At 39.4% G+C, this 15,200-nt stretch overlaps 1 protein-coding gene across 1 annotated transcript; it reads left to right on the top strand.

The window, feature by feature from the left end:
• The first annotated feature begins 565 nt into the window (after positions 1-565).
• Positions 566-5,906, top strand: LOC122648188 (geraniol 8-hydroxylase-like). Its single transcript, XM_043841438.1, has 4 exons — positions 566-854; positions 1,579-1,649; positions 3,267-4,364; positions 5,277-5,906. The coding sequence occupies exons 1-4, from the start codon at positions 566-568 to the stop codon at positions 5,904-5,906; spliced, it is 2,088 nt and encodes a 695-aa protein (XP_043697373.1).
• Positions 5,907-15,200: the final 9,294 nt, after the last annotated feature.

The raw sequence follows: 15,200 nt of genomic DNA, 5'->3' as shown, positions 1-15,200 counted from the left end.
CCCATGAATTGGAGGTGCTAATTATTTATGTAATGGTTGTCATAGAACTCGCTCATTTCCAAGGGAGATAAGTCATGTTTCTAAGGTGCCATTACCAGAACATTTAAAGATAGTGATGAAGATTGTCTAGGCTAAGCACAATCTTGACCAAGTTAACCTACAACTATTATTAATTTTGGGTAATTTACACATACCACACTTGAGATTTGACGAAAGGATAATTTTACCCCCCAGTTTTAGAAAATTCTGCGTACCCCCCTGAGGTTTGCAAACGGTAACAAATAAGCCCATTCCGTCAGTTCATGACTAATAGTGTTAAAATTAAGAGAGAAATTGATCAAACTGCCCTCATCTTCCCCAAATCATTTCTCTTATTTTTATTCTTGAAGAACCCTAACCTGCTGCAACTTCAACCCTCTTCACCCCTTCAACCCTTCAACCCTTCGCCCCTTCATTACCTCTTCTCCTTCTTCTTCTAAAACCTAATCGAATTGCTGCTCCACCATCGCCACCGACCATCGAGGCAATCTCAGAACACAGGTCTCAATAGAAGTGAGCCCGACTTATGAAGATTTTTATGAACGGGACGATTCCACCTGGATTTTTCAATTTGCCTGTGGTGGATTTGTTGGATCTCAACGACAACCACTTCAGTGGCGAACTCCCTGACGAGATATCAGGTGAAAATCTTGGTCTCTTGACGCTCTCCAACAACGTGATTACTGGGAAAATTCCTAAAGCAATCGAAAAATTGGAGAAGTTGCAGACTCTTTTCCTCGACTTAAACCAGTTTACAGGCGACATTCCACCGGAGATATTCCAGCTCAAACATCTTTCCAAGATAAACATCAATAGTAATAATCTCACAGCCTCGATTTTGAGCACTCTCTCTCGCTATTCTTCTCTTATATCGATCGATTTCAGTCAAAACAATCTAATTGGAGAGATTTGGAATGCTATCGGGAAACTGGACATCCTCAACACTCTCAACCAATCGAGAAACCAAATTTCTGGCCAAATATAACAAGCCTCACAACACTGGATCTCTCATACAACAACTTGTCTGGTTCGATTCCTATTGGTGGACAATTCCTCGCCTTCAATGGCAGCACTTACGTCTTTCTAGTTGCCACGCTAGCTTTCAGTTCAGTTTGGTATATATTGCATATATAAAGCTTCATCTCGCCTATTGCTTTCAGTTCGATATTACTTTGGCATGAAAGCGAGAAATCAACTACTTACAACAATAGAAAAGGCCGGAACCCTAACCCTAGGCTAGGTTCTTCATCTTTGTGTTTCCTGTCTTCTTTCATTTATCTTTTCTGTTTCCTTATTGATGAGGTTTATTGTGATCTGAACTTCGAAGGAAATGGTTGGGGCCGTTCAGTTCGGCGTCTTGGCTGCGTGCATCGTCCTCTTTGTTCCCATGGGGATGGCGGGTTGGCATCTGAGCAGAAACAAGATGCTCTTTTTCAGCAGAGCCCTCTTCATAACACTCGTCGTAGGTGTTCATCTCACACCTTACTTCCCTTCGATTTCTGATTTCATTTCTTCAATTGACGAATTCGCGATTTTAAGGTCCGATCTCTACAGCATTTGGAGAAGATGGTTTCTTCTGTGCGATTGATGCTAGTGGGAAACAAGATGTGGTATGCTAGGAGAAGAATGCGAGTTCATGGGTTCAGGTGCAAGGGAAGAAGAAGGGATTTAGTTGCAAGTTAAGGTTCTTCAAGAATAAAAATAAGGGAAACGATTTGGGGAAGATGAGGGCAGTTTGGTCAATTTCTCTCTTAATTTTAACACTGTTAGTCATGAATTGACGGAATGGGCTTATTTGTTATCGTTTGTAAACCTCAGGGGGATACACAGAATTTTCTAAAATTGGGGGCTAAAATTATCCTTTCGTCAAACCTCAGGGGTGATATGTGTAAATTACCCATTAATTTTTTCAACTAATTAATGAAATATTTTGGTACTTAGTGGGGGTTGCATTAAAATAACAAAATAATTCAGGGATGACGCTCATAATTTCCCATTTTAAACTAAAAAGAACCAAACTAATAATAATTGCCCCTATAATTTATCCTTTAGACCCCATTTGTTTAGGGGGATTTTGGTGAATAATTATCCCCTCCAATTTGCAGGTACCTCCAATTGCTCCAATTCCTCTAATAGGAGGAATGAGCCTCACCTTGGGCAATGTTTTTGGGCAGGGGTAGGGTAATCATTTCCACTCCCATGAGAGTAATCGGAGGAATTAAAGGGGGCAACGAATTGGAGGGGATAAAGATTTGATTTTGGTGGGATAGAATAGCAGTAGAATGTAAATCTATCAAATCTAAGACGAATAATATCACCTCCAATTTGCGGGCACCTCCAATTCCTCCAATTCCTTTAATAGGGGGTAGTGGATCCTACCTTGGACAGTGTTTTCAGGCAGAGGATAGATTGGTCATTTCCACCCTCATGTGTGGAATTGAAGGAAGTCAATCCCTCCCCGAATCCCAAAATCAAAGCCCTGTAAATCAATCAGGTATACATGAGGAAAAACGAACGAACAAAATCTAATCTTCCGTAGCTTCAAAATCGAACGAACAAAAGACGAAAAAAAAAAAAAACCAGCATCGGGAGCCCCTCTCGAGGAGAAAGCCCAAGAAATTTCTGCAAATTGGTGCAAACGCTAATCAAGCACAAGAAATATAAGAAGCCATGGAACAGTCAGTTGGATCATTGCCAGGAAGACCACGGTGGCTCATCTTCTGAACAAATCCAATCGGAAAGAAGGGCAATTTTTCTACGGCCGTTCCATCGAAAAGAGAGTTCAGTAAACCAAAGACGACAGCTCCGGACTTGATTTTGACGAGGGAGAGAACACGGCTGGATTCCTTGAGAGTTGAGAGTCGTCTCTACTCGATCGACCTTCTTGGTCTTGGATTTCTTGTTTTACCTTTGCAACTCACTCCTCCCCCTCTTCCCCTCCCCCTCTTCTTGTTTTACCCTTGCAACTCACTCATCTTCTCAGCCCCTTCCCACCCCGGAGTAATAAGACAGTGGATTGAATTGGGTAAGGAGACTTCCCTTGGCTTTTCCAACCTAGTTGGTCACCCAAACAATACATGGGTCTCACCTCAACAACTCTCCCACATTTCCCTTGAAACAAACAGGGGGTTATATTATAATAATAGAAAAGAATCATCTTTTGATCAGTCGGGAAAAAGCGTCAATTCGTGTCAATTTCAAGCTTGCTTTATTGCATAAACCCTCAGTTGAGCTTATCACTACATCCACTGCCCGTGGCATCTGTTTCTGCCATGTTTCCGATCTCCAAGGTTTCTGAAGCTGCTTATGCTTTGCCGCGATGGTTGTGGCAATCGGGTAGCGAGCTCTACCAGTACTACTGTACAGATGATTACTTCTTAAACGCAGCATGGGCTACTCGCGTGCTATCGATTTTCCTGGTGTTGGCCACCGCCATAGCAATAGCACGGTGGTGGCGTTGGTCAAGAACGGAGAGACTGCCACTGCCTCCAGGGCCACGAGGCCTGCCGATAGTCGGAAACCTCCCCTTCATAGGTACCGATCTTCATCGCAGTTTCGCCAAGTTTGCTGAGGCCTATGGTCCCATTATGAAACTCCGACTAGGCAGCAAGCTCTGCATCGTGGTGTCGTCGCCATCGCTGGCAAAGGAGGTCTTCAAAGATCACGACACCATATTCGCCAACCACGACGTGATGGCGGTGGCGGCTATTGCCACTTACGGGTGCGTTGACATGGCATTTTCACCATACGGTGACCATTGGCGGATGCTCCGTAAGATCTGTGTCTCGGAGATGCTAAATCACAAGAGGCTCGAAGCTTTGTATGGTCTCCGGCGGAGAGAGGTCCGCCACATGGTGAGCCAACTCTATTCCAAGACCGGCTCCCCGGTCGACGTTGGGGAGCAGATGTTCCTCACCACATTCAACATCATAACCAGCATGTTATGGGGTAATACACTTGAAGGGGAAGAGGGGCGGCGCACCACCGTCGAGGTTCGGCAAGTAGTTGATAGAATTATGATGCTTTTTGGAAAGCCCAATATTTCAGATCTATTTCCGGCATTGGCTTGGCTTGATATCCAAGGTATTGGGCGGCGGATGAAGAAGGAGATTTCGTGGTTCGATCGGATGTTGGATTCCGTCATCGAAGAACGACTAAAAAGAGATCGAGAAAGAGAAAGTCGGAGCCTGCGACGAGAAGGGAATGTGGATGGCAAACAAGCCAAGGATCTCCTGCAGGTCTTACTACAGCAGCTCAATCTCGATCTCAAGGTCAAGGAATGCTCTCCAGGCCTTACCATCTCCCACATCAAGGCTTTGTTCTTTGTACGTTACCTTTCCTATCCTTTTGGTCTTTTCTGTGACTCTTTTAGCATTTTTGCTTTTCAAAACGAGTTCGGTTCGTCTGCACGCACGGACATGTGAGAAGCAATCACATGTCCCATTTTTTGCCATTTACCAAGGGAGGAGGGGTATTTATGAAAACAAAATGGACACGTGACCTGGTTTAATTTTAAATAATAGATCCTTTGTGAATTTAACTCGTCTCCAGGGGGAGGCGTGCGCCCAGGGTGCTGCCAGGGGGCATCAAGTGGTTAGGCTGTGTTGCACACGTCTAGGCACATGCCTAGGGATGTGTGTGGCACAGCCCAACGGCTGGTAGCACCCTGGGCATTCCCTGCTCCCTAGAGACGATCATGATCCATCATCTGCAAGTATTGACTTGGGAAAAAAATCTTCTCTAATTCCCTAAAAGTGCAGTGTAGTGCAGTTCAGGGTGGAGATGTCGACACTTAGCAGCCTAGCAGGTGCGACATCCAATGGTGCCAAGCTCGAGAAGAAAGAAAAAAAAATTGGGGTGATGCAGCTCCGACTTTTGGATGTTGCGTTTGCCAAGTGTTGAACTTTCTACCTCTAACTGCACCATGGGGGAATTAGAGAAGATTTTAATCCACCGAATTGTGACATATGAGCGACATATTGACTTTATTAAGAGTTCAAGACTGGCCCTGGGTGGGCTTAGACTTGTGGCCCAGCCAAGGCCTAGGCTTGATTTTGAACTCTGATGATTTTGTTAATGAATGACTTAAAGTTGGGTTTGATATGCATTCTTGGTCCGGATTCTTGGACGATATAAACAACTATTTTTATCACCCGAAAATGCAAAATCGACTTAGAATGTATTCCAAGAATGCATACCAAATGCAACCTTTTTCACTAAATTTTACTTATTCGTAGGACATGATGGTGGCTGGGCCTCAAGCAGTAGCGAGCACAGTGGAGTGGGCACTAGCTGAGCTATTGAAACACACACATATAATGAAGAAAGTTGAAGAAGAGCTAGAAGAGGTAGTGGGGTTGAACAATATGGTGGAAGAGTCTCATTTGCCTAAGTTACATTACCTGCATGGAGTGGTGAAGGAAGTGCTGCGTCTGCACATACCTGGTCCTTTCTTGGTTCCTCGATGCCCAAGTTCATCTTGCACCATAGGTGGCTTTATGGTTCCAAAAGGCTCCAAAGTTATGGTGAACGCATGGGCTATACAAAGAGATCCTATGGCTTGGGACAACCCCTTGGAATTTAAGCCCGAGAGGTTCTTAAGATTGGGTGATGATGAATATGATTTTAGTGGCAAAGATTTTCGATATATTCCATTTGGATCAGGAAAAAGGGTTTGTGTAGGAATCCCTATGGCAGAAAGAATTGTACCATACCTATTGGCATCAATTTTGCATTCATTCCAGTGGAAATTGCCAAATGGAGTGGACCTTGATATGTCAGATAAGTTTGGTTTGGAATTAAAGAAGGCAACACCCCTTGTGGCAATCCCATCACCTAGGTTATCTGACCTCACACTCTACAATTAAAACCCTAGTTTATATGAAATCTATAAATGCATCTCTTTCAGTCTCTTAAGGTAGAACTTGTCAATGTTGTAAGGTTGAGATGATCGATACAACAACAATAATTCTTAAAACCAGACTATATTGTTATAAGAGGTGTGGAAGTTTAATACATTACTATGTGCTTATTTCTATCCTTGTTGGTGTAACTTATAAATGCATTATTTTATATATTTCAAGAAAGCTGATATTATTGGAGTTTCTTCTTTATTTCTTTCTTATGTTTGGTGGATTATTCCCCTCCTTTCTTTTCAATGTGGACAAATCTTGACAATTCACAAAATATGTAGCCGGAAATGTGAAGACAATGACACTTTTGATATTTACTTAATGATAAGTCATTTTTCATATTGTTTTGAAGGAGAGTTGGTGAGTGTACCCCTGCGCGGGTGCAGCAGTCAATTGGAACGTACATGGGGGCATCAAGCAGGCAATCATTATCGCTTTTCATGGAAGGCAGGGCAGTCATTACGGCCCCCCCTCTATGTCTGGGCATGGGCGCTACACTCTCCCACAAGAAACTTTCTTCCCATCTTAAAAACCCTTTTTCATCCATAACTTAAAGAACTTTCAGGAATAAAATAAAAGACAATCAAAATTAAGTTACAAGTTCTAAATACACCTATAGAGGTGTCATTTAGACGTTCTCATACATAAATAAAGGGCAAGAGATCTCTACTTGGTCGCATGGTCTCTACACAAGCGTTTGGGCCAATAGGTGTGCACTTCTGGGTATCTACCCAGGGGGCAGAGGCGTCATCTCACGGTGTCCTGTGAGAGGGTGTAGGAAACACCACCAAGTAGAGATCATTTTCCCATAAATAAAATTACATAATTGTATCATCATTTATTTTCTTTTGCTGAAGCAGTAATAGTGAAATAGAACAAACGAAACAAAGGGTGATTTTGTAAATTAATATAGAATGAATAATACAAAAATGATCACATTTTTTGTTTGGGGTTGTAAAATAAAATTATGGCCATGAATCAAAATGAATTCATTTTAACAGTAATACTCTATAGATATTATCTTGAAAGCAAAAAAAACCTGTAGAGGAATGAAAAACATAAACTATGTTGCTAAAAAATATAATACAAAAAAAATAAAAAATGAAAAAATAGCTTTCAATTCATTGTTCTGGATATTGTCTTTCGAAAAAACAAAATTGGTGGAATCTTAGTCAATCCCACTATTGTCACCCATGGAGGATTATTTTCCTCATTCACATGATCAAAACCTACTTCTTTGTCATGTATAACTAATGGAAGGGAAAAAGAACCCCAAGGGGTCAGCTCAGTTGATAAAATATCAACTCCTCAAATAAGAGGTCATGAGTTCAAACCACCTTGGGGCCTATCCCCATCCCCTATCCCCCCCCCCCCTATTAAAGCTCTCCAATTTCAAAAGAAAAAGAAGGGAAAAAGGATAAAGAAATAAAAATAAAGTTAAGAAATAAAATATGACTGATTTTTTTTTTATGATAAATGAAGATATAAGCGATAATATTGTTTACAGATTCTGTATCAGAAATCCCCCTTCGAAGTTTGCTTTCTGTTGTAGCAAGCATGTTGAATAATGTAGTGACCCCATACTTCCCAGATTACAAAATGAAATTGTTCGAGAATAAAACTTCATTGTTTTTTTGTTTTTTGGTAGAAAAACTCCAACTGTACAAAAATATACAAAGAGTTCCAAAAGACTTGACAGGTTAGAGGAAAGAAACAATGAATAGACAAATAAGTTACCCTACACCTTATGGGCCTATAGGACTTTCTAGGGTAATGTTGTTCCATTGCAACCTATTAATCACAGAGTTAAGTTGAAAAACAATCTCTCCAAGAAGCGAGGTAAAGATTACATACATTATGATCCTTTCCAAACCCTATAGTGGTGGGAGCCTTCGTACACTGGCTACATCCTTTGATGTGTGCAACCCAACTAATATACTAAGAAAATTTTTAAAAAAGACGAATAAAGATAGATATAAAATGATTCTCAACCATTTAGCTCGAGTATTGATAACCTTGATCATATCACACGGACCCTTGTTTCCCGGGCACATTCCTCTCTCTCTCTCTCTCTCTCTCTCTCTCTCACACACACACCATTCTCATGTCTCTCAGTATTTTTGTATTTGTTGGCGGTTGCTATCATTATGGTTATAAAAATTCGATTTGAATGGGTTTATTTGACTCAGAATTTAAAAAAAAAAAAAAAAAAAATGTAAACCTCATAATCAATTCGTGTAGGTTATTCACCTCGATTCTGATTTCTAGCTGATGCAGGCCCAGTCCGCATCATGAAGGCCCCATTTCAAAATCATGCCCAAGATCCAACTCAAGTCCCAGTATCAACTCTTGGTCTAAAACGAACCACAGATCAAGGCCAACAAAGTAGTAACCCAAAGTTGTCACCAGAATTTTATCTGTGCACATATACCAAATTCAAGGGAATTTTTGGATTACCTAAACTGCGATATAGAGAAAACTCAAAGTGTGAAAGATATAGCCCTTTGAGTCCGCTTTCAAATGGTTTTTTGGGTGGGTTTTGTTGTTTGTGAGAAGTTTTTAAAGAAGATAAAAGATTAAATAAAAATAATTAAAAAAATTTTAAAAAAAATATTATTAGATTAAAAATAGGGGAGGGGGAGGAAATGGAGTGTGGGGATTGTTTTTTTTTTTTTAAGTTTAGAAGGAAAGGAAGAGAAAAAAAAAATAAAAGTAAAAAAAAAAAAAAAAAAAAAAAAAAAAAAAAAAAATAATTTTTTAAAATAAAATATGAATTTCATAAGATATTATGAATTCAATCATTTGCACAATAGTATCTAGTTCAACAATAAGAACTTAGTACATTTCATATATGGTGAAGGTAAATCAAAAAACAATAAGCATCATCATCAAGTTTCTTTACAAGAACTCGATCCTATATAGTCTCTATCATAAGGACCATACCATGTTTCCATTTGGAATACTGTATTCGTCATATCAGTCATAGATTTATGTTGTATCATCAAATTTGGAATGGTACACCATACTATGAAAGACATGTCATCAAATTTGGAATGACATAAAGACTAGCACAATATCATTGAAACATATCAGACATTTTCCATATTCCTTTGTGGAATAACAAAGTAAGGAGACTTCACATGAAAATTTGCTACCCCATCAAGTTTGGAATGGTTTCACAAACCCCCAAGTAAGGAGACTTCACATGAAAATTTGCTACCCCATCAAGTTTGGAATGGTTTCACAAACCCCCATACTTAGTAACCTAACTAAGTTATCTGAAACATGTAAACTGTCCCGAATGCTTACCAAGGCTAGATGAGATTCGAATAATTCAAAATAATATCGGGTTAGGTTAAGACCTGACTAAATGGTCTTTAACCCCATCTCCCCTGTAGTTTTGAATGTTCGATCTATGTTCAATCCCTTTGTAAGGGCATCTGCCGTATTATCCTTCGATCTCACACCAGTCAAAGTGATAATCCCTTGTCTGCCTTCTATAATTCAGCATGGCCTGCTTTTCCTGATGTGTCTCCTCTTACCATTAAAGAGTGAGTTATTCACAATCGTCTTTGTTGCTTGATTATCACGAATATAGATATAGAGTTTAACTTAAAACTCCTCAATGGAATATCCATAATCGATCCTTTATCCACTCGCTTCATCTCCCATGAAGCTAGAGCATAAAGTTCGATTCCATAGATGACAGAGCAATACTAGTCTGTCTTTTGGATTTCCATGCTACAGCTGCTCCTCCTAGTGTAAATACATAACCACTGGTGGATCTGCTGTCTTCCAAATCTGAGCACCAAGATGCATCAGAATATCCTTCCAAAGTTGGAGGATGTCCATTATAACATAAAGCATAACCTTGAGTACCCTTAAGGTATCTCATCAGCCTCGATAGGGCATCCCAATGCTCTTTTCCAGGATTACTAGTGAAACGACTCAGCATGCCTACCGTAAAGGCTATGTCTGGCCTAGTGCAACTCATTGCATACATGAGACTACCAATCAGTTTAGAATAATCTAACTGATTCACGGTGTCACCTGTGTTAGGTTTCAACCGTTTGTTGTAGTCATAGGGTGTCTCAATCGGTTTACAATCACTGTATCTCCAACTAGAAAGTAGCTTCTCAATGTAATGAGTCTGATTAAGGGTGATCCCTTGCTCACTGAAGCTTACTCTCATTCCAAGAATGGTGTCTACCACACCAAGATCTTTCATGTTGAATTCTTTGGACAAGGTTTCTTTAATGTCACTCACTCACAGAGATCGTAACCTAGAATCAACATGTCGTCTACATACAAGCAAATAATCGCGACCTTGTTTGACTCAGACAAAAAATAAAGGCACTTATCCGAAAGTTCTTGGTTTGAAAACCAAAGCTCTTTACTGCCTTGTCAAACTTCTCATGCCACAATTTAGGTGCTTGTTTAAGACCATAGAGAGATTTGTTTAATTTACAAACTCTTTTTTCGTAACCTTCCATGACAAACCCTTCGTGTTGGTTCATGTAGATTTCTTCTGTTAGGTCTCCATTAAGGAAAGCCGTTTACATCCATTTGATGCACAACATAGTGCTCAATAGATGCTATGGCAAGAAGAATCCTTATTGTTGCCAAATGGCGTACCGGAGAATAGATGTCAAAATAATCTATCCTCTCACTGTTTATAGCCCTTAGCTACTAATCGTGCTTTATACCTGGCTATAGACCCATCCGGATTAAGTTTCTTCTTCAGACCCACTTACACCCTATTGTCTTGGCCCCTCTAGGCATCAACAAGGTGCCGTGTCTCATTCGCATTAAAGAGCTCATTTCCTCATCAATGGCTTCTTTTCATAACAGGAGTCCCTAGATCTCATCGCTTCCTTATAGGTGGATGGATCAGCCTCTAAATGGTAGGTCACAAAATCCTCACCAAAATTCTTGGGTACTCGATCTCTAGTAGATACTCTTCTAGATTCTCGATTCAAGGAGCATTGTGGGAGTAGTGTCGAAACAATTGGTTCGAGATTCCAAAGGTGATTCTCAGAACCACTTCGGTCAAACCAGGCAAGGTCGCCTTTATCTCTAAGGAATTTATCCTCAAAGAATATAGCATCCCTAGATTCTATCACCACATTGGTTGATAGATCCAAAACTGGTCTGCATAAAGTCTTTTGCACAACCAAGATATACACAAGTGTTTGCTCTAGTTCCCACCTTAGGTCTCCTAGGGTCTTGTATCCTAACATAAGCTACACACCCCAAACCTTAAGAGTGTCATATCTACAGGATGATTATGCCATAGTTCAAAAGGTGTAGAAGTCGGTTTTGAATGTGGTAGTCTATTTAGAATGTGATTTGCGAATAACACTGCTTCTCCCCAATAGCAAGAGGGCATACTGACATCAATAACATGGAGTTTAACATCTCTGTTAACGTCCCGTTCTTTCTTTCAGCCTATGCCATTTGATTGAGGTGAGTAAGGAGCGATAGTTTCAAGGATTATGCTCTGCAGAGGCACGAAATTCCTTGAACTCACAATTTGTATTCTCCTCCCCTATCACTTCTAAATCTTTTAATTTTCAAGTTCAACTGATTTTCTACCCTATTCGTGAAAATTTTAAATTTTTCAAAAGCTTCATCTTTAGATTTTAACAGGTATAAATGACAATATCTAGAAAAATCGTCTATAAATGTTATCAAATACTTCCGACCTCCTCTAGTTGTGTAGCTTTTAAAGTCACAAATGTCGAATGTATAAGTTCAAGAAGTTGAGTGCTCTTAGAAACCGGTCCGAACGGTTTTCTAGTTATTTTAGTTTGAGCACACACTTCACATCGTTAAATCTAATTGAAATGTCTAATGGTAAATTATGAGTTTTAGCTAGTTTGAGCATTTTCCTATAGTTCACATGTCCTAACCTACAATGTAGTATTTTGGGATCAAGTAAATTATGGTTAACCTGGTTTATTGTCTCATTAGCTAAACTCAACCTAAACATACCATTCAAATTATAAGCACATCCAAAATAAAAGGAGTTAACTGGACAATGTTACTCTACCACTACTAAAAGTAATAGACATGCCAAGATCAAGCAAAATTCCAATGGAAATTAAATTCTTTTCAAAACCAGGAAAGATTTTAACATTTTTCAAAGTTAATATTTTACTGATGAGAGAACCAGGTTCGTTGTCCCTTGTTGAGCCACTTCCACGACGTCTCCATTTGCAACAGTGACGTCTACGCTACTTGAACAACATCGGTGAGCGAGTCCTTGCTATTGCAAACATGACAAGTCGCTCCCAGTCTAACCACCAATCAAGATGTCTTGGCCAACCCCTTACCCTTGCCAATCATGGCAACAAAGTTAGTAGGCTCGTCTTGTCCACCGACATGTGAACTTCCTTCCGTGGTGTGTCGTGTTCCCTTTCTTAGGACCCCTACACTCGGATGCATAGTGACCCCACTTTCCACGGTTGCGGCACTTGCCCCTCTTTTTAAAATTAGGCTTTTTGGCCTCCAACTGTTGGGGTTCTTTCTTAGGTGGCTTGGACTGCCTAGGATATTTCTTGGGTTGTGAAACCAAATTGGCGGATGCCTGTTGTTGTTTCACCATCTCCAAGTTATTCCGCTCTGTTCTCATCTTCGATTCTAATGAACCGTTTGAGATCATCTAGCCCCACTTGTGTTTTCTTTCTGTGCATCTCGGTTTTTAAAGGAATGCCGGTAGAGGGTAACTTAAAGATAATTGCACCCACTAAGAATGCATCAACAACGGGATGTTTTCTTGGTTCAATTTTGTTCTCAAGTTCTCAAAGTCTCATTACTTGTGGAAGTATCTCCTTATCTTCTTGAAACTTGAAGTCCATGAACTTGTCAACCAAATGAGTTTTTGATAGGTCCTCCTCCTTTTTGAATTGGGCTTCTAGTTAGGTCCGTACAATCAGAAAATTTATTTACTACAGTGTAGAAAATATTGAGGTACTTCAGTCCAAACGAGTCCTCCTTTTCCAAGAATCGAACTCGAGCCACTAAAGCTTTCCAATTTGATCATCTCAATTGGAACAGGCGTGTTTCTCCATATTAAGTGATTTGTTTATATGCCCAAACAAAAGATCAAATAAAAAAATAAATGCTCAAGGAACAGTCACACTGAGATGGAGAACCCTGAATTTAGATGAAGGAGGAAAAGATCGCGACGGTGCGGCGTATCGACACTTGTAATGTACACGCTAATGCAATTTTGGCGCGCGGATGTTGGCTGCTCGCAGATAATGGCGAACCCAAAAGATTTGATAAATTAAATCAAAAGTGTCCTTTTTTTTCAATGAAGGGCAGTCAATTCAATGCCTTGAAAACGACTTTGAGTAAAGAGCTTGCTGCTAAGTGCCAACGATCAAATCAATGCTGATTTTTTTTTTTAATAAGGCACCAACACCATAAAGCTTCTTTAGCTTTTGTCAAAAAGTTTCGACAAAACAGAAACGAAGACTACGAAAGCTTCACTTGTTTGTTTTTCTTTTTTTTTTTTTTTTTTTTTTTTTAATCAAAAACAAACTTTCAACTCCTTTTGTCTCATTCACCTTCAATCAATCAAATCATACTACTATTCTTTTGAATGATAAATCAAAAAATAATGCAATCAAGGCCAAAGTCGATTACACATATGGGCCCACATCGTGACGATCTAAGAAATCCTGCAGGTGAATGAAGACATCGAAGTGAAGCCGATCTCGAATTCTACAAAACCCACGATCAACAAAGCCGATTAACAAAGCCAATCTCTCAATTGAGGAGAAAAATTCTCAAAAACCCACGATCAAACAGAGCCGATCTCTCAAAAATAAATTGTGAATTCGAAAAATTCAAAGCCGACCTTGATCACAGAGAAACAAAAATTCTAATGCTTTAAGATTGTTAGGGTTTAGGGTTTAAGCACAAAGTTGCTTAAAGCATTACACCTGAGTATCTAGTTTGGAATACCCAGGCTGTGCCTCCGGCTAGTATATATAGGAAAACTAGGGTTTAGGTCGGATGGGCTAATTACTAGATTGCCCCTCACAGCCTGGGCATTAACACAAGTAGGATTATATGAGAACATATAAAAGGATATTACATAAATACCCTTACATTTTAATCATGTCAAACGAAGCTATATCGAAGGAGATATGCATTTTCTACAGAGCATGCGCAGTCCAGTCCACCCAGTCTTGTTTTGAAGTCCATTTCTTGGAGTGTCTCTTCATTTCTTAGTCTTTGATGATGTGGCAAGTCCCTACAAAGTCCAGTATGGATTCTTTTTGGGTCTTCTCATTGAAACAAGCATCAATGTATTAAATCAAGAATCGATGCATTGAAACAATAATCAAGATCTTGGAGCTTGCATCAAAGCATTGGAACAAGATACAAGACTTTGGAACAAGTATCAATGATCAAACATTTATTAATTGGTTCAGCCCACTATGTAGTGGATTTTTCATATCATTTTCTTTCTTTTTAAGCTATGTAACGAGTCAATCTCTACCATAGGATCAATGGCTTGAGAATCAACGGTAAAGATGTTGTTGAGAATTTGGGGTTTTGAATTGCCTATAAAAGGCCAGGTATCTTGTTTGTAATGGAGGACTAGAGATTTGTGAAAAAAATTGCTATAAGCGTTTTCCTTGAACCAAGATGTGTTCTTGAACGTTAAAGAGTTTATGCCTTAGAAAAACTTAGAAGAGTTTTCCATAAACCTAGAAGAGTTTATGTTTTTCCTTTTGAAAATCTAGAAGAGTTTTCACTCCATCCTAGAAGAGTTGGAGTTTTCCTCATTGCATGCTTGAAGAGATTGCAAATACTTGGTATTATTACACATCCTTGAAGAGAAGTGTTTTAACCCATATTTATCCTATTTTATTTATTTTTAATTTCATTCTTCATTTTATTGTTTTGTCCACTTTTGCACACTTTGTGTTCGTGCAATTCACTCTCTTGGTCCAACCTTTTCCTCCGCCTACAATACTAGTGCACAAAGTTAAATCGAGTTCAATCGAGCCGATCAATTCCCATCAATTCAAATCGGAATGAAAGATGAAGACAAGTCTCTACTTAATTTCGAATATTTATAGATAGTCCGTCTTAGTTGGACTCGGACTCGAAAAAGATAAAGGTTTCAACTATTTAACAATTTTTATTTATTTACAATGAACATTGGACTGATAAATAGTATTAAATAAATTCAAATCTAGATTTATAAGTCAAGTAGCAAATATTTAA

Source organism: Telopea speciosissima, unplaced genomic scaffold, assembly GCF_018873765.1.
Source record: "Telopea speciosissima isolate NSW1024214 ecotype Mountain lineage unplaced genomic scaffold, Tspe_v1 Tspe_v1.0536, whole genome shotgun sequence".
NCBI classification, from domain to species: Eukaryota; Viridiplantae; Streptophyta; class Magnoliopsida; order Proteales; family Proteaceae; genus Telopea; species Telopea speciosissima.
Note: the sequence above shows the minus strand (reverse complement) of the source record. Positions and strands in the feature narration are given on the sequence as shown.